The following is a 24,217-nucleotide window of genomic DNA, read 5'->3' on the forward strand; positions in this document are numbered from 1 at the left end:
TGAAAGCAAAAAAATGCCCTATTTCCTGGAGAGTGCTTCTCACACCCTTTTTGCAATTACAGCTGGACATTATATTTCATGATGGAATTAAGGACAGAATTCTCCAAAGGAGTGTTGTGAATCATTTCCACTGCCTTTGATTTGGGAGGTGTAAGCCCTTTCTCGATTTCACTTTTCAAAAACAATCTGTAATGATTCCTTAGCTATTGAATTAAAGTTTGCAAACTAAATTTCACACTACATTTAGCAAGCTGTTGGTTCTTATATTTGACTTTATCATAACCACATTAGAGCTACAAACTGCAATAAATCCCTTCAAGAACATTGCACATGTAAGTTGAAATGTTTGGTGTCAATTTGTTTAAACCTAACTGAGAAAATCTTTTATTTCATTCAACATGACAACAATGCTATATAGAAGAAGCTTGGAAACAGTAACTTGCTGAGATTTGAAAGTTAGTATTATAAATTCCGTTAAAGTACAGACTTACTGTCATTGGCTTTCTCTCAGACGATTAATAAACAATATGTGATCATTCCAGGATGTTGTTATAAACTTACAGTCTCATGTTTTTAAAAGCTGCTCTGCTTTGCACCTCCACATTCATCCTAAAGTTAAAATCTTTGATTGAACAGTATGGTAGTCGTAGAGCCTGACCAATGCGCAGTGCTATCCCATCAGAGAGAAAACAAACCCAGATTTTAACTCTGTGTCCAATTTGTAGCTCCATAGAGGTCCATGACCCGTGTAAGCAGGTATGTCACAGATCAGACATCTGACCCAACTATGCTCCGTTTTCACTGGGTATGTTCGATTAATATTTGCTTGGCAGGCCAATTCCTGGGATGGTGGGCCTATCCACTGAAAAGGGATTGAGCAGACTGTGTCTAAATTTATTAATAGTTGAGGAGAATCAGAGGAGATATCATTGAAACGTATAGAATTATTAAAGGGCTAGACAGAGTAAATACAGAAAGCAGATATTCCCCAGCAGGGTAGTCTCAGAACAAAGGGGAAGTATTTATTTAGAGGTGAGGAATTTCTTCACGCAAAGTGGTGAATCTTTAGAATTCTCAATCATAGAGATGTGGAAACTCATTGAGTATGTTCAAGACACACTTCTGGGTACTGATGGCATCAAGGTAGAAGGGGTGTTTGCAGGAATGTGGCATTGAGGTAGAACAGCAGAGCAGGCATGAGGGGCTGAATGGCCTGCTCCAGTTCCTAAACAACTTCTAGAATTTAATTGGTTGTTTCAAAAATGCTCAGTGACTATGAATTATCCTCTTCAGTTATTTCAGTATTTATTTTGGTTTTGCAGACTTAATTATCACTGGATTAGACTAATTCTGTTCTTGAGTAAAGCGTGCTTTCATTTAGCCTCAAAGCCCCTGATCTTTGATATAACCGATGTGTTTTACAGAACTATCTATTGGACAGACTGGGGTAACACCCCCCGGATAGAATATGCGGCCATGGATGGCTCTAACCGCAAAATCATCGCAGATACTCATCTCTTCTGGCCGAATGGGCTCACCATTGACTATGCAGGACAAAAAATGTACTGGGTAGATGCCAAACATCATGTGATCGAGCGTGCAGACCTTGATGGCCAGAACAGAAGAGCAGTGATCAGCCAAGGTATGAACATCACCCTTTTGCTAATGGAGTGATGATTGGCTTTGTAATGCCAAGCTATGGTGGTATCTTATCATGTAATCTAGATTTCTAGATTTTCATGTAGTGCAGTTAGTTCTTTCCCCTCCTGTGTGAAGCCAAAGGAAAATTGTACTGCTAGGACCTGATCATCGTATCTTAAATTTTATGCTCAAAAATATTGCTGCATATTCTGCACTGAGGTGCAGAGCTTCTGTACCCTCACTGGCGTGATATTGTGCGGATGGTTAGACCAAACCAAGAATACAAGTTGACTCGAAAATTCAGCACAATTTTCAGACACAATCAAAAGCAAACTTGCACAGAGTGCAGCTGAAAATTGCACAGGGCAAAAGTCTTGTTGCATGCTTTATTTCTGGAGAGGCACATCGGAAAAACATAAAACCTTCTGGAGTAGATGATGGGTCTTTTCATGTGTGTGGATGGTGAGAAAGAGATGAAAAGGCAGCTGCAAATCTTGGACGTTAATATCCACAATATGCAGCCACAGAAATGAGGGCTGAACACATTGCTCAGTGGTTTTAGTCTTTCCAGCCTGTCTTAGTAATTCACAATACTTCCTTCACCACTACTTTAGATTTTGAGCTAGATGAATCTTTCTCGGTCATAGAGATGTACATCACGGAAACAGACCCTTTGGTCTAACTCATCCATACCGACCAGATATTCAAAATTCATTTAGTCCCATTTGCCAGCACTCTTGCTATTCATGTGCCCATCCAGATGCCGTTTAACTGTTGTAATTGTACCAGCCTCCACCATTTCCTATAGATTTCTAGCCTTCCAAATTATATTTGAAGCGTTTTTAGAACATAAGAGCGCATGAACTAGGAGCAGGAGTAGGCCATTTGGCCCTTCGAGCCAGCTCCACCATTCAATCAGGCCATGGCTGATCTTTTCATCGACTCAGCTCCACTTACCCCCTTTCACCATATCCCTCATCCTTTATGTTTCAAAAAAGTATCTACCTTAGCTTTAAAAGTGATTTCTGAAGTTTTTGATGGTTATTGATTTGACTTACAGGAGTTTTCTTTTGTTGGTCATTTTTATTTAACTCTTAGATTACAGTATTCCTTTAAGAAGTTCACAAAGCCACATATTCCACTCTTGGCTGTTTCTAGAACTATATAATACAAGTGTGGATAGGAAAATCGCCCAGAGGCTTGAGAGTCACAAGACCTACGCCAACTCTTTCACTTACCTGTAACGTGCCTCCTTGACAACATTGAACTCTCCCCTACATCCCTCACCTGTGGTTTGTTTTGTTTCTGTGAGGTTGTTATCTTACAGTTTACTTGTGTGCGAAGGACGAGTCACCGATGTTTGACTTATGTTTTACCATGGCAATAAGATGGGTCTCTTTGGAGTCAAATTTTAAGTTGCTTTCAGGTACTTTGATATTGAAAGCTGAAACTGTGACAATGGGCACAATTGTTACAAAATGTAACACACCAGCTGGCAAGGTGAAGGGTAGAGGGGAGATTGATGGAATATTTTCTTCCCCATCTCATAAATGATCTATGTGTGACACTCACTTGGATTTAATACTTACGTGCAGCTTGTTTTACCATAAAGCTGATTACAAGCCACTTCCCTCAGATTTATTGAGATGAGTTAATCCTTTGTTTATTGGACAGCTTTTGTAGATTGTAAAAGTTTGACGTATTGCTGAAAAAAAGACATTTTATCAAAGCTTTTCATCTTGCACTCATTAGGACAACTCACAAGAAATACCAAATTAAAGCAAAAAACAACATTTAAACTGTATGTTTAGTGGCAAGTGAACTCTGATTGTGGCATTACAATGGAGAATCCTCCAAATAATAATAATTGACAGTAAATTACTAGGGTAAAAACAATGACTGCAGATGCTGGAAAGCAAATACTGGATTAGTGGTGCTGGAAGAGCACAGCAGTTCAGGCAGCATCCAACGAGCAGCGAAATCGACGTTTCGGGCAAAAAGTAGGCTTTATTTAAATCGTAACCAGGCAGGGAAATTTGAATAAAGCCTGTCAATCATCATTAATTGGTGCATTCTTCACTAAGAGTTCAATTGCCAACTGATCAGCAATCTTCACTCATATCTCTTCTCATAAATAAATGATGGTATCCCCCTTAAATTGATATTCTTATTTATTGTCCTTATGAATGCCAAGCCAAAATTTTTAATAAAATCTTATCTTTTTTCAGCAACAGTGAAGTTCAAGTGACTATGACAATCTGAAACAAAAACAGAAATTGCTGTAAAAACTCAGCAGGTCTGGTAGCATCTGTGGAGAAAAATCAGAGTCAACATTTTGGGTCTAGTGACTCTTCTTCAAGAACCTGCATTTACCTGATGCAACCAGAAAAGCTAACTCTGATTTCTCTCCACAGATGCTACCAGACCTACTGAGTTTTTACAGTAAATTCTGTTTTTGTTTCAGATTGTCACAGTCGTTTGAACTTCTGTTGCTGAAAAAAGATAGATTTTATTAAAACTTTTGACTTGGCATTCATAAAGACAATAAATAACAATATCAATTTAAGGGAGAATACCCGCATTTATTCACGGAGAAGAGATATGAGTGAAGATTGCTGATCAGTTGGAGTTCGGGGCTCATGACTACTCTTCAAGAACCTGAGTTCACCTAATGTAACCAGAAAAGTTAATTCTGATTTCTGTTCACAGATGCTGCCAGACCTGCAGAGCTTTTCCAGCAATGTCTGGTTTTGTTTCTGATTTCCAGCATCTGGTAGTTCTTTTGGTTTATTGTTTGGCGATGAAAGTCTGAATGGTTTCCACTATATATGGATAGATGCAGTTTTCCAAAGCTGCTTAGTGGCTGTTAAAGATTTAGCAATGCAAGTCAGATAAGTTGACAGTGAGCATTGCTGGCAAAGTCAGCATTTGTTGTCCATCCTTCTTGATCTTAAGAAGATGGAGCTGTTGTACTGAATTCCATTGAGGCCTCCATCTGACTGCAACCCCACAGCTATGTGGTTAGCCAGTGCTGTCTGAAGTGGCTGAGCAAGCTGTATGAAACATTTAGAGAAACAATGATCCACACCAACAACTGCAGTGATACAATGGCCTTGCAGCATTGTCACTAGACTAGCAATTCAATGGAAATTTGGGTAATGTTCCGGAGAAAAGCTCAGGCAGCATCCGAGGAGCAGGAGAATCGATATTTCAGGCATAAGCCCTTCATCAGGAATGAGGCTTGTGGGCGGGGGCACTGAGAGATAAAAGAGAGAGGGGTGGGGTTTGGGGGGAAAGGTAGCTGAGAGTGCAATAGATGGATGAACGTAAGGGAGAACGTGATAGGTCGGGGGGGGAGTGATGGACAGGTCAGGAGGGCAGTGCTGAATTGGAGGCTTGGGACTGGGGTAATGTAGGGAGAGGGGAAATGAGGAAGCTGTTGAAATCCACGTTCATCCTGTGTGGCTACAGGGTCCCACGGCAGAATATGAGGCATTCTTCCTCCAGGCGTCAGGTGGTAACAATTTGGCGGTGGAGGAGACCCAGGACCTGGATGTCCTTGATGGAGTGGGAGGGGGAGTTGAAGTGTAAAGCCACGGGGCGATGGTGTTGGTGGGTGCAGATGTCCCAGAGATGTTCTCTGAAATGATCCACAAGTAGGTGTCCTGTCTCCCCGATGTAGAGGAGACCACATCGGGTGCAACAGATATACAGTAGGTGACATTAGTGGAGGTACAGGTAAATTTCTGACGGATGTGGAAGGATCCCTTGGGGCCTTGGATGGAGGTGAGGGGAGTGGTGTGGGTGCAGGTTTTGCACTTCTTGCGGTGGCAGGGGAAGGTGCCAGGAGTGGGCTGGTGGGGGGTGTGGACCTGACCAGGGAGTCGCGGAGGGAATGGTCTCTCCGGAAGACTGATGGGGGTGGGCCGCTACCACTCCTCCTCCACAATCAAACCATTACCATTTACCACCTCCACCGCCAAACGGTTACCACCCAATGCCTGGAGAAAGAACGCCTCATATTCCGCCTTGGAACCCTGCAACCACATGGGATAAATGTGGATTTCAACAGCTTCCTCATTTCCCCTCCCCCCACATTATCCCAGTCCCAAGCCTCCAACTCGGCACCGCCCTCCTGACTTGTACATCACTCCCCCCTCTGACCTATCACCTCCCTCACCTTCATCCACCTATCACTTCTTCAGCTACCTCCCTCCCCAACCCCACCCCCCTCCCTTTTATCTCTCAGCCCCTCATTCCTGATGAAGGGCTCCTGCCCAAAACATTGATTCTCCTGCTCCTTGGATGCTGTCTGACCTTCTGTGCTTTCCCAGCGACTCACTCTCGACTCTGATCTCCAGCACCTGAGGTCCTCATGTTCTCCCAATGTTCCAGATAACTGGGTTCAAATCCCACCCTGGCATATGAAATCAATAAAAATATGGGATTAGAAGTCCAGTGATAACCCATGAAATCATTTCTATAAAAACCCATCTGGTTCATCAATGCTCTATAGGAAAGGAAACTGTGGTCCTTATCTGCATGTGACTCCAGACCCATGGCAAGATAAGACCTGGCCTCTAAAATGGTCCAAGAAGCCAGTCAGTGTCCCTAAATGTAACCAGGTTTGGACGACAAATGTTGGACTTTCCTTCGGTACCTGTTCAAATAAACCTTTCACGTTTTCTCACTGAGATTACAGTGCCAAAAGGTGATATTGTTGGTGTAGTCAAATCCAAGCGTTATTGTTGCTGTATTAGTGAAGGAGGTAAATATTTTACTACAGGCTTCCCTGTGACAGTTACATCATGCAAGATGCAGTGGACCTTAATGATGTGTTTATACACCACACCAAACAAATGTCAGATGACTCTGAAATATATCTATTTCATGTATGAAAAAGAAATGTATGTTCCTTTTTATTATTACCTCTTCCGTCTTATCAGAATTCAAACATTTTGTGTCATTCTACAATTCAAATGAGGTGATGTTCTAGAAATGTGAGATTATGTGCTTCCTGCAGCTTTATTTAAAGCAAGTTAATCACTTGAGACCTTTTAACAAAATGCTAGTTTATTTAGCTAGTCCAGCACATAAAACTAAATTGAAAGACATTGTTGTAACTATTTAGGGCTGTTCATTAGATGGAAAATACTGACCCTTAACTTCTGCTGTTTCAGTGAGATGTTTATTGTTGTTGGGTGATATTCTGGTATTAATGGCTGAATAACAGGCTATCTAAACAGGTTGAGAATGTAGTGATCTGTGACAAGAATGGATAGTGTTGAGTTAAATATATTTAATACATTTTGCTGTGGTCGTCAAGCAACTTGCAAGTCTGTGGGATAATTTTCCCATGCAATTTATTTAAAAAAGCTGGATTTTGAAGGCATGTTTTTCTGCAGTGATTTATAGAAGGTAACATTGCTCCCTTTCTTAACCCAAAATATGGGTAGATTTGTATTGGGTGGAGGTTTCAAGTTGTTCAAATCCGATGGCTGTCACATGTCTGTGGCCGGCAGACCCCACTTCTGTTTTTATCAAGTTGGGAATCTGGGGAAGTGGCAGACTCACTTTTAGGAGGAAGGTGGGGATTTTAAGTAAGATTGTGAGACTGTTAGCTTAATTTGTGCTTTTTGAACAGAAATGTTATCAACCGATTTTTCCGATAACACTGGGAAATCCTTCATCTCCACCAGGCAAGGACTTGGTTAGATCCAAGAGATGTGTGTGACCTTACGCTAACCTCCTGAATCCTGCCTATGTGCCTGACTGACCTTGGCACACTGTACCCAATACCCCCGGCTTCTCCTGGGGGCCTCCAGTCAGCCCCTTGAAGGCCTCTGATTTTGCCTGATGATTCTTTCTCTATCATGGGGTCCTCCTTCCACCCAGGCCTCTGATTCTGTCTCATCCTCCACCCCCAGCCCCTGCAGCACCCTCACCAAGGTTCCCCATGACGTTTTGCACTCAGCCAAACGGTGAAAGGCCCAAGAGTCGAACTTAGGTGTCTAGAGATTTGCCCGATCTGTGTCCAAAATTAGAGGGAAGTCTGACCCGAGAGGCTAACACTGACACATCTCTTTCTTGAAAGTGAGCTGTTAAAAAATTGACAATGTGCAAAGGAAATTAATGTCTCCATTGCACAGGGAGAATCAACTTACTTAAAAAAACATGTACTTATGTCTCCATTTCATTTTCATTCCAGTGGTGTGGTCATCATTGGAAAGGCAGTATTTATACTCCATCCCTAATTACCCTGAGAAGGCGGTGATGGTCAGTCGAACAGTTTGATACAGAAGAGGGGCCTTTTGGGGTCATTCTCCAGGGGCGTTGACCACGAGGTCATGGCACTGTGACCCTGACAAGGTCAAACTGGGTACAATTCCTTCACCTGATGGTGTTAAGTCAGTAATTTTGTAATCCGACAGTGGGTTTTGGTCACCTTTACCAGTTTCCCGTTCATATTTCCAGACCGAGCAAGTGGGACCATTGGTTTTGTACCAATGCATGTGAAGTTTGGGTGTTGTTATTCATAGGACAGAGATTCAAGGCTTTAGTCCCAGTTATAAAAATCATTTTGAGTATTGCTGGAAAAAACAATGCTGCTTTATTCCAGTTAATTGGGATGGGGGGGGGCGTTGGTCAGCTCAGTGGTGAGATGGCTGGTTTGCGATACCAACAGCGTGAGTTCAATTCCCTCACCAGACTCTCCTCCTCAATCTCTCCCCTCAGCTGAGGCATGATGACCCTCAGGTTAAACTACCACCAGCCACTGTCTCTCGATGGGAAAGCAGCACCGTGGCCCTCTAGGACAAATGATGATTTTAATACCAAATGACTATCCATAAATAGTGGGTATTGTAACACCCTGTTCATTAAATATCTCACTTTCTATTCAGAGAATAATGAGAGTGAGGAGCCCATTTTCACATGGGCGTTGGAGAACAGCATAAGGGCAGCAGAAGGTGAAGAAAGAGAGCTCTCATCGCCATCTTTTTAGGAGCAATGCTGGGATGGGAAGTTAATGCTGGCCTTGTCAGCAACACCTATATCCTGCAAAGGAATAAAGAAAAAAAAAAAAAATACCCTGAGCAGCTGATGTTAACCTTGTGGAGAGAGAGAGAGAGAGACCCTCCACAGGGTGACCTCCAGTTACAGGTGAATCTAGGCAGGAATGCTTGGTCTCTGAGCTTGCCCTGTGCACTACCCTCCACCTCCCATGAAAGGAGACTAACTCCATAGAGCTTGCCTTGTCCCTAACATCTTATGGGAGGCTGCCAAGTTCCAGAAGTTGTCAGCCTCTGACAATCATAGAATCCCTACAGCGTGGAGTTAGGCCATTCAGCCCATCAGGACCACACCTCTCCTTCAAAGAGCATCCCACCCAGACCCACCCCATCCCTATAACCCTGAATTTTCTAACCTGCACATCCCTGGACACTATGGGCATTTTAGCATGGCCAATCCACCTAACCTGCACATCTTTGGATTGTGGGAAGAAACCAGAGCATCTGGAAGAAACCCATGCAGGGAAAAGAATATGTAAACTCCACACAGACAATTGCCCTGAGGCTAGAATCAAACCCAGGTCCCTGGCGCTGTGAGGTAGCAGTGCTAACCACTGAGCCTCTGTGCTGTCCCTTTATTGGACTGATGGGATCTGACTGGAATAAATTTAGCCTAAAAATTTAATACAGCAGAATGCATAAAGCCACTAAAACCACAACATATGGTCTCATTGGCTTTGAATCACTTAGGCTTAATAATAAACTTGCCTTATGTTATTACAGAACCTAAATGCCAATAGATAGAACAATCTGCAGAAATGACTATTACTTAGTTTTAAATTATTGAGTAATACAAATGACAACACAAAAAAGGGTCACTCAATAGAAGACTGCATTGGAAATTAAGAATTAATGAAATGTATTCTGTCGATTTAAATCTGAATGGTAATTATCAAAATTAATTATCATATTTAATTGTAACACTGAAGCTGCCACGCACAACCTGGAGGATGCATTTTTAATCCTTAATGGGAAAGAGTAAGAAGCAAGTGGGAAAGGAAATTTGCACTTTCAGCTGTTGGATCAGTTTGCCAGCTCTGTCCCATCACGGGACTATTTTCGTGGAGGCAGCATATTATGGGTACTCACCACAACCTGCAACTAGTCACCAAATAAGATGGTTTAAAGGCCTTATAAAGCAGCACAGTGGCTGGCACTACTGCCTCATAGTGTCAGGGGCCCAGATTTGATTCTGCACTCAGACAATTGTCTGTGTGGAGTCAAGATTAGAGTGGTGCTGGAAAAGCACAGCAGGTCTGGCAGCATCCGAGGAGCAGGAAAATCGATGTTTCGGGCAAAAGCCCTTCATCAGGGATGTCAGTTTTCCTGCTCCCTGGATGCTGCCTGTCCTGCTGTGCTTTTCCAGCACCACTCTAATCTAGACTCTGATCTCCAGCGTCTGCGGTCCTCAATTTCACCTAATTGACTGTGTAGAGTTTGCACATTCTCCCCCTGTTTGCATGGGTTTACTTAGGTGCTCCAGTTTCCTCTCTCAGTCCAAAGATGCGCAGGTTAGGTGGATTGGCCATGCTAAATTGTATCATAGAATCCTTACAGTGTGGAAGCAGGCCATTTGGCCCAACAAGTCGACACTGATCTTCAAAGAGATTCCACCCAGACCTATTCCCCTACCCCATTACTCTGCATTTACCCCTGACAAATGTACCTAAGTTACACATCCCTGAGCACTATGAGAAATTTAGCATGGCCAATTCACCTAACCTGCACATCTTTGGACTCTAGGAGGAAGCCCACGCAGACATGGGAAGAATGTGCAAACTCCACACTGTCACCTGAGGCTGGAATTGAACCCAGGTCCCTGGTGCTGTGAAGCAGCAGTGCTAACCACCGTGCCCAGGGATGTGCAGGCTAGGTGGGTTAGTCATGGGAAATGCAGGGTTAGGGTTGGGGGGTGTTGGGGTTTTGGATGGGATGTTCTTCGCAGGGTTGGTGTGGACTAGGTGGGGCTGAATACCTGCTTCCACACTACTGATTCTAATGAGCCTGTGAAGGAGCCTGGGATTTCGCAATTGTTGAGATGAGCTCTGAGGCAAATTATGGCTCAGTGTTCATCTTGTGATGTGATTTGCGAGCCAGAGGGCACTTCCTGATCTCCCAATCCTCCTCTTGCCCGTTTTATTTTCTTCATAAAGTGGTATTGATGGGCTGGAACCAGAGTGACCACCTCTTGGAATAGCCTCTCTGTGGGAATAGAGGCAGGCGCACGACAGTTCACTCGATCACCGATCCAGTTCTGTGAATGACTGTTCAAGATCTTCATCCCTCATCCCTCCATGTGCTGTTACATTCCGGCTTGCATCCTCCATATCCACCATGCATCCTTCTTGCCCCTTTTGTATCCTTTACACCCACACACTCACTATTCACTGTGGACAGAACTCATAAGCCCTATAATATCAAATACAAGTTTTGGAAATGTTGATGAAATTGTCAAAATAGACAAACCACCACTCAAAAATCCCATCGAGGAAACATCACCTTGTCAACATCTAATGAAACTGTCAATCAGACAAAGCTCTCAATCCCTTTAGCAGCTGCCTAAGAGCTCCCTACAGAGCTTATACCATTAGCGGGATCTGGATTTCACCTTTCATCTCACAGCTGCGTAAGTTAAGTTTCCAAAACCAAAATAGCTGGAAACTTGTTCCCAACTCCCTATGGTCCCCTCTCCGGGACTCCGAGTGTCACGCTTCCCAACAAATTGGGCATGATTCCATCAGAACAGCAGAATGTACAAAATGTCCAGCCCTGTAACTGAGAAGGGAAGGTGCAATTGGTGTGTGCAGGCTTGCTATCGTTAGGCAATACAAATTGCGTTGAGGGCTTTGCACACTGATGGAACAATAAATATTTTCCCTCTCTTTGTATGGCAGCCTTAAAGTAGAAATAACAAGTTCAAAGCTGGTTTAACAATGTTTCCAACAATTATCCACCATTCAGTCGTCCTGGTAATTTGATGGTGAGTGTTCAGGTTTCCTTGTGGATACTGGTAATGTATCCAGCATTCTGTTGAATGGTGGCACAGTGGCTCACATCTCAAAGGAGGGAAGAGATGGACAGAAGGAAATTCAGTACCAAGAGCTTCAGTAATTAAAGACACTGCCATCAGTCTGTGAAATGATTAAAAATTGATGCCTCACAGAAACAGGGATCCAGATTCAATACCCACCTTGGGCAACTATCTGTGTGGAGTTTGCACATTCTCCCTGTGTCCGGGTGCTCTGGTTTCCCCTCTCAGTCCAAAGAATCTCGGAGCCTCAGAGGAGTGCAGGTTAGGTGGATTGGCCATGCTAAAATTGCCCATAGTGTCCGGGGATGTGTAGGCTAGGTGGGCTAGCTATGGGAAAATGTACGGTTACAGGGTAGGGTAGGATGCTGTTTGGAGGGTCGGCGTGGACTCAACGGGTCGAATGGCCTGCTTCCACACTGCAGTGCTTCTGAGAAACTAAAAGGTACAGTCTCTTGGGAGCAGATACACTAAAATTTCATAAGATTGTTATTTAAGTGCAAAGGTTCTACATCAGTCTAAAGAGTCATCTTTGATCATTGTTTGACTTAAAGACCAGCAAGGAGAGGTTAATCCAAATGCTCAATATGTTCTCATCGTCGTGTGGATTGGAATCCATTGTTATTATGTGAGGAACTTCAAAAAGCAATGCCGCGGAAACTGATCCCAATTGTGACCTCCAGCTGAGCACAGCTCAGAAGATAATTTTACAAGATTTCATTCTTAAAATGGATGTCGATTCTGAGGCTGTCCTGTGTTAATGGGTTGATAGTCCCTTTCTGTATCTGTACACTGCCCTTTGAATGCTTACTCTGATGTTCCAGATAATGTTTGATGTGGAAACACACAGAATGGTCAGTGAAGTGAAGAACTGTCACTGCACTCATTTATCTTGCTTCCTTTGTTTAAGAAAGTACACACCTGCATCTGTTGTTATCTGCCATCCTCTTTTTTTTAAAAAAAATGAATGCCTCGTCTAAAACCAGCATGGAAAAAAAATCTGCAGAGACAATAGCCAAAATACAATGTTCTGAGTGCAAATACTTTCCTGAGATAAATGCTGGCAGCTATATTTTTCTTAATGCATCAATATGAAAGCATAGTTCTGAAACCTACATTCTCTCAAGTAAACTGAGATGGACAGACATAAGATTGCTTTCTAAGGCAAACATAATAATGTACTCTGAGTTCATGGTTATTGTTTCACATCTGTTGTGGTTGACCCTTGCACTATGAAAACAAATGCAGGCAGCTGCTTATGATAGTCTTTTGAGTTATTTTCAGCATAATTTACCTGTAAATTCTCTCACGTTTTCCCATATTTGAAACAATGAAAATAATGAGCTTGGTGTCTAGATCTAACAAGACATTGTGTAGACATGTTCAGATTAGCAACTTAGATTATAAAGTGTTCCAGTATCCTTCACATCGCAAAGTTTGGTATTGAATCGCATGAGATCAAGACAAATGGCCAGGTCCAAGAGAGAGGTTTTAAGTCACATCTCAAAGGAGAAAAGAGGTGAAGAGAGGGACAGAAGGTAATTCGGAGCTAAGAGCTTCAGTAACTAAAGACACTGCCATCAATCTGTGAAATGATTAAAAATTGATTTTTTGTTTCATTCATTCACAAAATGTGGGCAGTGCTTCTCTGAGAGGCCGTGTAGCATAATTACTTAATGAAGGGGCTTGACTCCAATAAAATTGCAGGGGAGTGCTTACAGGGCTGATTACACAGCACACCCCCAAAATGGAGGCAGCAAAGGTAGGAGTGCCACAGACAGGCAGATTCTATGACTCTATCCACCCCCTTATCCCATGTCAGAGACTTGAATGTGGGCAGGGATCCTGGTATTGGGCTAGTTTTGTGGAGTTCCCAAGTTGCCTGAACTTGACCCAAATCCGGATGATGGTTCCAGTTTCAGGGGTTGGATGCCATCCATTATATGGATGCTCAGCGTGAGTCACCGGTGCAGGGGCCTGGCCAGTGATTTTGATTCTCATGTTTCAGGCCTCCCTCATCCCTTTGCCATCACGGTGTTTGAAGACAGTCTGTACTGGACAGACTGGCACACCAAAAGCATAAACAGCGCCAACAAGTTTACCGGGAAAAACCAGGAGATTATTCGCAATAAGCTGCATTTCCCAATGGATATCCATACACTCCATCCACAGAGACAGCCAGCAGGTAAGTGCATGCTGTGTGAATGTGGGCTGGTCTAACCTGCTTTAATCCATCAACGTGCAATTTAAAAACAAATAGAATTCGATTCGCGGAGCTGATTCCATTTGTTTCTTCTGAGGCAAAATGTCCTACAACCCAACGAGATTGATTGAAGAAAAATCACTGAAAGCCCAGGGGTGGTTCCTGTTTGATGAATATATGTAGCCCAGGAATGGAGACCATAATGTCATTGAAACATTTTCATTTTTCCAAATTATTCTGACACTTTTTGGAATTAAGTGTGCAGAATTATATTGAATCAGAACCAAAATGTATGAGTTCACATTAAAAGTTGATTTCTAGGCTCATTTCTTTTTAAAAAAATGATAAGTTGTTTGTAATTCTCATTAAATTGTTTCACGTTTTATGATTATAGAAAACAATTAAGAATTGGACTGTGGAGGATTGCTTGTGCTGCATTTCATCTGTTAGTGTTTTATTTTAATTGACTAATTGTCTGTTTCACTTGAGCTTTATAGTTGATTGAAATCTTTGAAAATAGCAATCTTCTCTAAAGCAACCATGCTGTAAATGAAGTTTTCCAAAGCAAATTTTAGTTTGGACTCTCAAAGGGGCTGGTAAACATACATAAGTTGGTGAAGCAGACTCTCTGGTGTTTTATAATTGTTTGCCAGCCCTACAAACTCATTGCTTGAGCTCCCAGTGCCTCATGCTGATCTTTTGCAGTGTCTCTGATTAAGGGACAGGAGCTGTGTTTGCGGTGCCTCATTTGTTATCTGTAGGCAGGGTGAGCAGTCATCAGCTGCAGTAACCCACATGTTTGAAGGACTCTGCACCCAATTGCGTGTTTCCAGTCAACTGTCGGGTTCCAAACTCGGCAGTTTCAGATCTGGATGATTGAGGTTTGTATGCATCTTTATCAGCAGCAATGAAAAGGTTCAGATCAAGAGGTTATGGCAAGGGGGAGGGGAATCTCCATGGCTGGAATATCATCATTGCTGCTGCTTTGAATTGTGTGGAGGTATTGGAGTGTCAGGGCTACTGTAATTAACTTTTTAACTGTTTGGGGTGAAGGTCTTGGCAGAGTGGTGCATATGATCCAGGAAGTGTTGGGATAGTAACAAAAGGTAACTTAAATCACCTCTGCTATAATAACCTGCAATTCTGTACTAGAATAATGGTGTATGTTGTAGATGTACTATAGGCCAAATAAATTACTGGCTTCAATTCCTCTTATTTCAAGTTTATTTAATTTTAATGATAGGATAGTTTATCTTTCCCAGTAGTCATTTCCTTTGATCATTTTTAGTACAAAATGAAACAATTGTTTGAGTTATTGGGATTAGACTTGATTGAAAGCAACAATTGACCAGAGATTATAAATGTTGAATCATTTTACAAATGCAAGCATTATCCCATGATATTTATAGTGTGCTGTGCTTTCTGCTATTTGAGCAGGGAGAAATCGCTGTGGCACCAACAATGGGGGGTGCAGCCACCTCTGCCTGCCCAGCACTGCCAACTACACCTGTGCCTGTCCAACTGGCTTCAAGAAAGTCGATGACTACAACTGTGCTGGAAGTAAGTAAAATTTCACTGGATTGTTTGATGGAGATGGCGCTGTTCAGAGACCATTTGGCAAAATATTGTGAAGAAATAAATTCATTTTTCAATCTGTGTAAGACATTCACACATGACAAGAGATCTGAATTATGGAAGTAGAAAAGTGAACTTCGATCCTTGCGAAAACATAGAGCACTTTATGCAGTTTTGGACTGATTTGGAAGATGTTCAGGCAACTGACAGGGTGCAGTGCAGCTTAATGGGGATGCCGGTTAATATATGGAAGTAGAATTACAAAGAAGGTGCAAAGGAAGGGTTTCAGCCTGAAATGTTTACTTTCCTGCACTTCAGGTGCTGTCTAACCTGCTGTGCTTTTCCAGCTCCACATCTATTGAATCAAACATTTGAGACTGTTTTGGGAATGGAGGATCTGAGGAGGCAATTTGATAAGAGTTGGCTAAATAAGTCAAAGTCGATAGACGTGGGCTCTTTCTGGTGAAGATGGTTGACAGAACAAGATGACATAGACTGCAACACTAAATGTAAAAGATTCAGAGAACAGAGTAAGCTTGTATTAACATAAAAGTGTTACAAGGTTTGCTGAATGGTATACCTGAGTTTGACCAAAGCAACTCATATTTAACAATGGGTAGGTAGGTGAAAGAAGGAAAGGTGTAAATAAAGAGATGATGGCCAATTTCTCTCTGCAAGATAATACCCCACAGCAGTTTTTAATTCAAGAGCGACCTGGAATTAGATTAGATCAGATTCCCTACAGTATGGAAACAGGCCCTTCGGCCCAACACGTCCACACTGACCCTCCGAACAGCAACCCACTCAGGCCGTTTCCCTACGTTTACCCCCTGACTAATGCACCTAACACCGTGGGCAATTTAGCATGGCCAATTCACCTGACCTGCACATTTTTGGACTGTGGGAGCAAACTGGAGCACCCGGAGGAAACCCACGCAGACACTGGGAGAATGTGCAAGCTCCACACAGACAGTTGCCCGAGGCGGGAATTGAACCCAGGTCCCTGCATTAGATTCCCTACAGTGTAGAAACAGGTCATTTGGCCCAACAATTCCACACCGACCCTCTGAAGAGTAACCCACCCAGACCCATTTCCCTCTGAATGATGCACCTAACGCAATGGGCAATTTAGCATGGTCAATTCACCTGACCTGCACATCTTTGAACAGTGGGAGGAAACCGGAGCACCCGGAGGAAACCCACGCAGACACAGGGAGAATGTGCAAACTCCACACAGTCAGTCACCCGAGTTTGGAATTGAATCTGGGTCCCTGGCGCTGTGAGGTAGCAGTCTAACCACTGAGACACCATGCCACCCCAGTTAACAGATTAATGATGACCATGAATCCATTGTCGATTGTCAGGAAAAAGAAAAATCTGGTTCACTGATGTACTTTAAGGAAGGAAATTGCCCTTCCTTACCTGGTTTAATCTACATGTGACTCCAGCCCCAGAGCAATGTGGTTGACTCTTAACTGCCCTCTGGGTATTTGGGAAGAGATAATAAATACTAATCTAGCCAGTCTTACCCTCATTCCATGAAGAATGAATAAACAAAACCACAACAAAATGATGCTGCTTTTTTGAGGCTCCCATCAAAGCCCCATGAGTCCTTGTGGGTGAGCTGATGAAACAAGTGTTTGACCTTGGATACCTCTCTGTGATCATTCAACATCGCATGAAAAGCCAGATGAGGCAGAGGGATGGTAAAAGTAGTGTCCAGATCTTGCAGCTTTGCAAAATTGATTCAAACCAACTTAGGAAATGTACTGCCACACTTTGGTCTGTAGTGGCTATTTTTCCACAGGTGTCAGGGTGACACTGCAAAATATCAAAGTGACTTTTATGGAGACTTCCTAAATGTTCCTTGCCTATCTTGGCACTTAAAATGTTCTGGTCATGTGCTACAATTCACTCAGGGTGTCAGTATTACTATTGCAGTGAGCACTTTTTTACATGTATGATGTAGTCTGGAGTTGTGGCCAGTGCTGATAGACAGAAGCTCTTGGTACAGACGGTAGCCAGAGAGACAAAGAGATGCACAGCACGGAAACAGACACTTTGGTCCATGCCGACCAGATATCCTAACCAAATCTAGTGCCATTTGCCAGCACTTAGTCCATATCCCTCAAAACCCTTCCTTTTCAAATATCCATCCAGATGCCTTTTAAATGTTGTAATTGTACCAGCTCCACCACTTCCTCATTCCATACACTCACCACCTTCTATGTGAGAGTGTTGCCCCACTGGTCCCTTTTATGTCTTTCCCCTCTATCCTAAACCTGTGCCCTCTAGTTCTGAATTCTCCCACCCCAGGAGAAAGTGAGAACTGCAGCTGCTGGAGATCAGAGTTGTAAGTGTGGTGCTGGAAAAGCACGGCAGGTCAGGCAGCAACCGAGGAGCAGGAAAATCGACGTTTTGGGCATAAGCCCTTCATCAGGAATGAGGCTTGTGGACCAGGGCTGCTGAGGGATAAATGGGAGGGGGATGGGGCTAGGGGGAAGGTGGCTGAGAATCCGATAGGTAGATGGAGGTGGGGGAGAAGGTGATAGGTCGGAGAGGAGGGTGAAGCAGACAGATGAGAAAGACAATGGACAGGTCAAGAGGGCAGTGCCAAGTTGCAGGCTTGAGACTGGGATAATGTGAGGGGAGGAGAAATGAGTATACTGTTGAAATCCACATTTATCCCGCGTGGTTGCAGGGTCCCAAGGTGGAATAGGAGGCGTTCTTCCTCCAGGCATTGGGTGGTAACAGTTTGGCGTTGGAGGAGGCCCAGGGTCTGCATGTCCTCGATGGATTGGGAGGGGGAGTTGAAGTGTTCAGCCACATGGCGGTGGGGTTGGTTGGTGTGGGTATCCCAGAGATATTCTCTGAAATGATCTGCAAGTAGACATCCTGTCTCCACGATGTAAGGAAAACCACATCGGGTGCAACATAGACAGTAGATGACATTGCTGGAGATAATGGTAAATTTCTGTCAGATGTGGAAGGATCCTTCAGAGCCTTGGACGGAGGTGAAGGCCAAATTTTGCACTTTCTGATGTGGTAGGCGAAGATGCCGGGATTGGGGTGTGGACTGGTGGGGTCATGGGCCTGATGAGGGAGTCACAGAGGGAGTGGTCTCTTGGAATGCTGATAGGGGTGCAGAGGGAAATATATGTCTGGTGGTGGGGTCTATTTGTAGGTGGTGAAAAGGGCGGAGGATGATGCGATGTATGTGAAAGTTGATGGGGTGGAAAGTGAGGACTGGGGTGGGTTCTGACCTTGTTGCATTGAGAGGGGTTGGGTTCAAGGGCAGTGGTGCGGGAAGTGGAGGAGATGCACTGGAGGGCATTATCAACCATGTGGGAAGGGAAATTGCAATCTTGGAAGAAGAACGCCTTCTGGGAATTTCTAAAGTGGAATTATCCATCCTGGGAACAGATATGGATGAGGAATTGGGAGTAAGGAAGGGCTTTTTTACAGGAGGTAGGGTGGGAGGAGGTGTACACTGGATAGCTATGGGAGTCGGTGTGCTTGTAGTAGAAGCCCACCCCCACCCCCAGGGAAAAGAACCAGAAGACACAGCATAAAAATACGGGGTAGACCATTTAGGACAGAGATAAGGAGAAACTTCTTCACCCAGAGAGTGGTTGCTGTGTGGAATGCTCTGCCCCAGAGGGCAGTGGAGGCCCAGTCTCTGGAATCATTTAAGAAAGAGTTGGATAGAGCTCTCAAGGATAGTGGAATCAAGGGTTATGGAGATAAGGCAGGAACAGGATACTGATTAAGGATGATCAGCCATGATCATATTGAATGGTGGTGCAGGCTCGAAGGGCAGAATGGCCTACTCCTGCACCTATTGTCTATTGTCTATTGATGCTATTAGCTGTTTTGACACTTAGTGGAAATTATGTTGAATCCTGGTCATGGGACAGCTATATTTTTTGTAATGATTCCTGTTCTTTGAATTTTATTGACCCAATTGTAGTGGAACAAAAGGACAATATACACCTTTGAGTTGGCCATTTCTTTCATGTAGCTTGTGAATAAGATGCTTTGATAGTCAACAAAGGGAGTAAGTGTGCCTGAATATATAATCACCAGCTGGTAGTATACTGAACAATACTGTCTACTTGTTGGCACTTGTAGATTCTAATTTAAAGTAGGAAGATATTTAAATAGCAGTGAGAGGAATGTGGAGTTGATTGGAATACCAGATGGCATTTAACAAGATGTATTCGACTAAATAGTCCTTTAAAACTGCAGATGATCCGTCATTAAGAGTTACAATTATAATTTATTTAACAAACTGCGATATGAAGGCCAAGTACAGAAGTCACATGACACGAGGATTTGGTCCAACAAGTATATTTGAAATCACAAGCTTTCGGAATGCTGCTCCTTTGTCAGGTGACTTGTGATTTCAAATAAACCTGTTTGACTCTAACTTGGTGTCATGTGACTTCTGGCCTTGTCCACCCCAATCCAACATTGACACCTCCACACAAAGGTCATGTAAGAGTAGAACATGTTTGTAAAGTGTACAATCCAGATTGGTACACATTTTTTTTTTTTACGTGGGCCATAGGTGCTGATTACATCTTGCACCTCACTCTGGGAGTCTGACTTGCTGAGGCAACATGGACTTGTACCCATGTGTTTAGTCAGTATCTATGTCAGTGATGGGAGAGGCTTAAATCATCTTTTCATCACATGGCTGACCAAGAGGCGTTCTGGCTCCTTCTGACTGCCATTGGCATGTTTTAAAATGATTTACAGTTTGATCCTTAGCAATTTTGGGTGCATCATGAACACACCTTCCTTGGCTATCAAATCCTGGAGTAGGATTTGAACGTGGAGCTTCCAGCTCAGAGGCAGGGATGCCTATGCACTACAGACCTTGAGAAACATTCAGGCTGTGCTGGGTTGTCATGTACATTGTCAGCATGTTGATTGAACTCATGATTAGGCAAGAAGTTCCATGCAACTACATTGACATGGATAGTTCGATTATTGTAATATTTATTATTTCATCTTCAGTTGGGGGTGCTAGTCCAGATTTTGGGCAATGATGTTTCTTGAGAGATATTAACTATATTGATTTTTGAACTGCATTTGAAATGGGAATGTGACAAATCACATCCTTACACAGTGGCAAAGACTTGTCCAAAGAGCATTTTATTAATTTGATAACAGTGGGTGAGTTCTCCATTGTATCTGACTCAACCAGGGATGCTGCCACTCACTGTGAAATGGAACTGGTGCCTTCAATGTTTGTTATTTTATTACAGTTTGTAAAATGTTACGTTTAGAAGAAGTTGTACATGACTTTTTGAACTTAGAAGTGACAAGAGACCTTTCGGCCTTATCAGGTCTTGACAAGTTCCTGCTTTTTGCTCGAAGGACGGACATCCGTCGCATCAGCTTTGACACTGAGGACAAGTCTGACGATGTCATTCCACTGGCTGATGTGCGCAGTGCTGTTGCCCTTGACTGGGATGCCAAAGGGGAATACATTTATTGGACAGATGTCACTACCGACTCTATCAACAGGGCTAAATGGGATGGAACAAAGCAAGAGGTACGTTCATATAACCACTTCAGTTGGCAGGCTGAAACCTATACATAACAAACACTAAAAAAGTTAGTCAAAGCAGATTAATTTTATGAAAAAGATATATTGCACTCAATAATTCTATAATACATTCATTCTATGAGGTTTTATCCCAATAAATTGTAGCTATTTCTAATACAATCAAGAGTAAATGCAGTATATTAATTGTAGTTGATAAGAAATTAGATAATGGGGAGAAAATATTCAATTTAATTTTGGCTATTATTCAGTTAGATTAAGATTATGCAGAAGATCCAGTTGATGCTTAATCTTTGACATCAACAATTACGTTCAGTTCACTGATACTATGGGAACTATATATAAATGCATTTTAATAAAATTAGTTTTAAAGACAAAATATTTTTATGCAGTTAATTTAACAGTAGTGAAGTCTTAAAGACTGTGTAAATATCAGAGGCCAAGATCTGATGATCTGTTAAGTGAAGGATTCACTTGGAAGGCATTTTTTAAATCTTAGAAGCTTCAGAAAGCAAAATTTTGCAGTTAAATCATTATCAATGACAATGTTATGCATCTTATCTTGTTCAGGCTATTGCTGTCACCAGCCTGGAAAGTCCTGCAGGACTGGCTGTTGACTGGGTGACAAACAAGCTTTACTGGACAGATGCAGGTAATCTACCCAAAATCATATAATACTCAGCTAATCTGTTATTACCTGTCCCATATAGCAACAATACTCAGCTGATCTGTTATTACCTGTTCCATATAGCAACAATGAACTCAAAATGACCACAAGCAAGAACTATCAATAATTATTTTGATTTCTGAGGTGTTTTATCATGTTAATAATTGGTGAGAAGCCTGTGAAAGTGGAACTATTATCTGGTAGGGGACTATATCAGAGGTTTTTTTTATTTACACATGGGATGAGGGCATCACTGGCCAGGCCAGTATTTATTGCCCATCCATAATTGCCCAGAGGGCAGTTAAGAGTCAACCACATTGCTGTGGGTCTGGAGTCACATGTAGGCCAGACCAGGTAAGGCTGGCAGTTTCCTTCCCTAAAGGGTATTAGCGGACCAGATGGGTTTTTCTGACAATTGGCAATGGATTTGTGGTCATCATTAGACTCTTAATTCCTGATTTTTTTTTTATTGAATTCAAATTCCACTATTGGCTGTGGCAGGGATTGAATCTAGGTCTGCAGAACATTAGCCAAATTTCTGGGTTAATCATCGAGCGATAACACCACTTGGCCATTGCCTCCCCTCCCGGGTGCACTGGTGCGAGCCGTGGTTGTGGGTGGGATTTTACTGAATTAGATATTGTTTTAAACCCACACTACGGGTCACCCTCAAGGCTCAGTAATTAAGGGTCAATGATCAGTCCGAGATTTATTTGGCTGAAGGAGAGGGAATTGAATGAAAAGAGTACTCCATATCTGTGCCAACAATACCTTCCAACATAGCACAATGGATCAGAGTTTTGATACCCTTCGTCTTAGGCAGCCCCAGGACGGCATGGTGGCTCAGTGGTTAGCACCGCTGCCTCACAGCACCAGGGTCCCAGGTTCGATTGCAGCCTCGGGTGACTGTCTGTGTGGAGTTTGCACATTCTCCCCGTGTCTGTGTGGGTTTCCTCCGGGTGCTTCAGTTTCCTCCCACAATCCAAAGATGTGCAGGCCAGGTGAATTGGCCATGCTAAATTGCCCATAGTTTTAGGTGCATTAGTCAGAGGGAAATGGGTCTGGGTGGGTTACTCTTCGTAGGGTCAGTGTGGACTTGTTGGGCTGAAGGGCCTGTTTCCACACTATAGGGAATCTAATCTAAATGTAATCCCTTAGGATTGAGGATGACTTACTGCTACTCTGATTTAGTAAGTTTGATTCTGGTGGGCCCAGTGCATGATTTGCAGGTCCTGCCACACATTGGGCAAATGGCAACCGAAGAGATTCGGGTCGAAGGTTATCTGAGATTTCTGGTTTCCCTCCAGACTTCCCGTTTGTGTGTTGCTGTCAAATTGCCTTGATGTGTTTGGTGCTGTACCAGATGAACCTTCTCCGTTTTGCTTGGTCATGAGTCACAGACTCTCACAAATCAGCTGGAATGATTGACTTGCTCCTGAGGAGATCATGAAAGCATTCCCCGATGTCCCTCTGGGAGCCTCCTGCTGTGCCCAAATTCTGAGTTAAGCAGCTGCTTCAAGTGCCTCATGTATTCATTGTATTAAATGTCTTGAGTTTTGCAAAGATTTTGGTTTAATACTTTTATTCCTTTTCATTTCAGGTACTGACAGAATCGAGGCCTCAAACTTAGATGGGAGCATGCGCACAGTCCTTATCTGGGAGAACCTGGATAGGCCCAGGGATATTGTGGTGGATCCGATTGGAGGGTTTGTACCCTTGACGTTGATAAGTAGTGTGCTTTGTTATTCCTGAGTAATCTATACATCCTAAAACATTTAGCTTTGTTACTGGAAAAATTATAAATCTGTATCCTATTTATCTAATGATTCTTGTTAAATTTAAGACAGATCTTGCTGTCAGCTTTTAGCTTTTGACTCAAAGAAACAGAGAGAAAGCTGAACAAACTCAGCAGATCTGGCAGCATCTGTGAAGAGAGAAACAGAGTTAATATTTTGAGTCCGGTATGAATTCTGTATGAATTCAGTTCAAAAGAAGAGTCATATCGACTCATAGCATTAATTCTATTTTTCTTGTTTACAGCTGCTGCCCGGCCTGCTGAGATTCTCCAGTATTCTCGGTCCTTGTTTCAGATTATCAGTGGCTGCAATATGTCGCTTTAATTTTAGCTTTTGGTTGTTTCCTTTGACACATGTTGATGTGTGGGATCATTTGCCTTTTACTTAGAGATGGTAGCATAGAGGGAATGTCACTAGGTTAGTAATCCAGGCTATTGCTCTCTGGACATGGATTCAAATCCTGCATTAATAATTTTGGAATTGAAAGCTAGTCTCAGTAAGAGTGGCTGTCCTAAAAAACATTTATACTAGATTCAAAATGTTAGCCCTACTACTCTCCACAGATGCTGCCAGATCTGCTGAGTTTCTCCAGCATTCTGTGTGCTTGTTTCAGATTTCCATTTTCTGCAGTATTTTGCTTTTGTGTAACTGTAATCAGTGAT

At 42.8% G+C, this 24,217-nt stretch overlaps 1 protein-coding gene across 7 annotated transcripts in view; it reads left to right on the top strand.

Moving 5' to 3' along the window:
* Nucleotides 1-24,217, top strand: part of lrp4 (low density lipoprotein receptor-related protein 4) — a 414,285-nt gene that overhangs the window by 304,683 nt on the left and 85,385 nt on the right. For 6 of the 7 annotated variants that reach the window (XM_072592685.1, XM_072592682.1, XM_072592684.1 and 3 more), the window contains exons 14-19: nt 1,425-1,642; nt 13,748-13,924; nt 15,377-15,502; nt 20,872-21,080; nt 21,663-21,744; nt 23,360-23,465. In XM_072592685.1, coding sequence (XP_072448786.1) covers nt 1,425-1,642; nt 13,748-13,924; nt 15,377-15,502; nt 20,872-21,080; nt 21,663-21,744; nt 23,360-23,465 — 918 coding nt within the window. The remainder of the gene's footprint in view (nt 1-1,424; nt 1,643-13,747; nt 13,925-15,376; nt 15,503-20,871; nt 21,081-21,662; nt 21,745-23,359; nt 23,466-24,217) is intronic. The other variant, XM_072592683.1, reaches the window with a different exon arrangement.

Source organism: Chiloscyllium punctatum, chromosome 22 (genome assembly GCF_047496795.1).
Source record: "Chiloscyllium punctatum isolate Juve2018m chromosome 22, sChiPun1.3, whole genome shotgun sequence".
In the NCBI taxonomy this organism is placed as follows: Eukaryota; Metazoa; Chordata; class Chondrichthyes; order Orectolobiformes; family Hemiscylliidae; genus Chiloscyllium; species Chiloscyllium punctatum.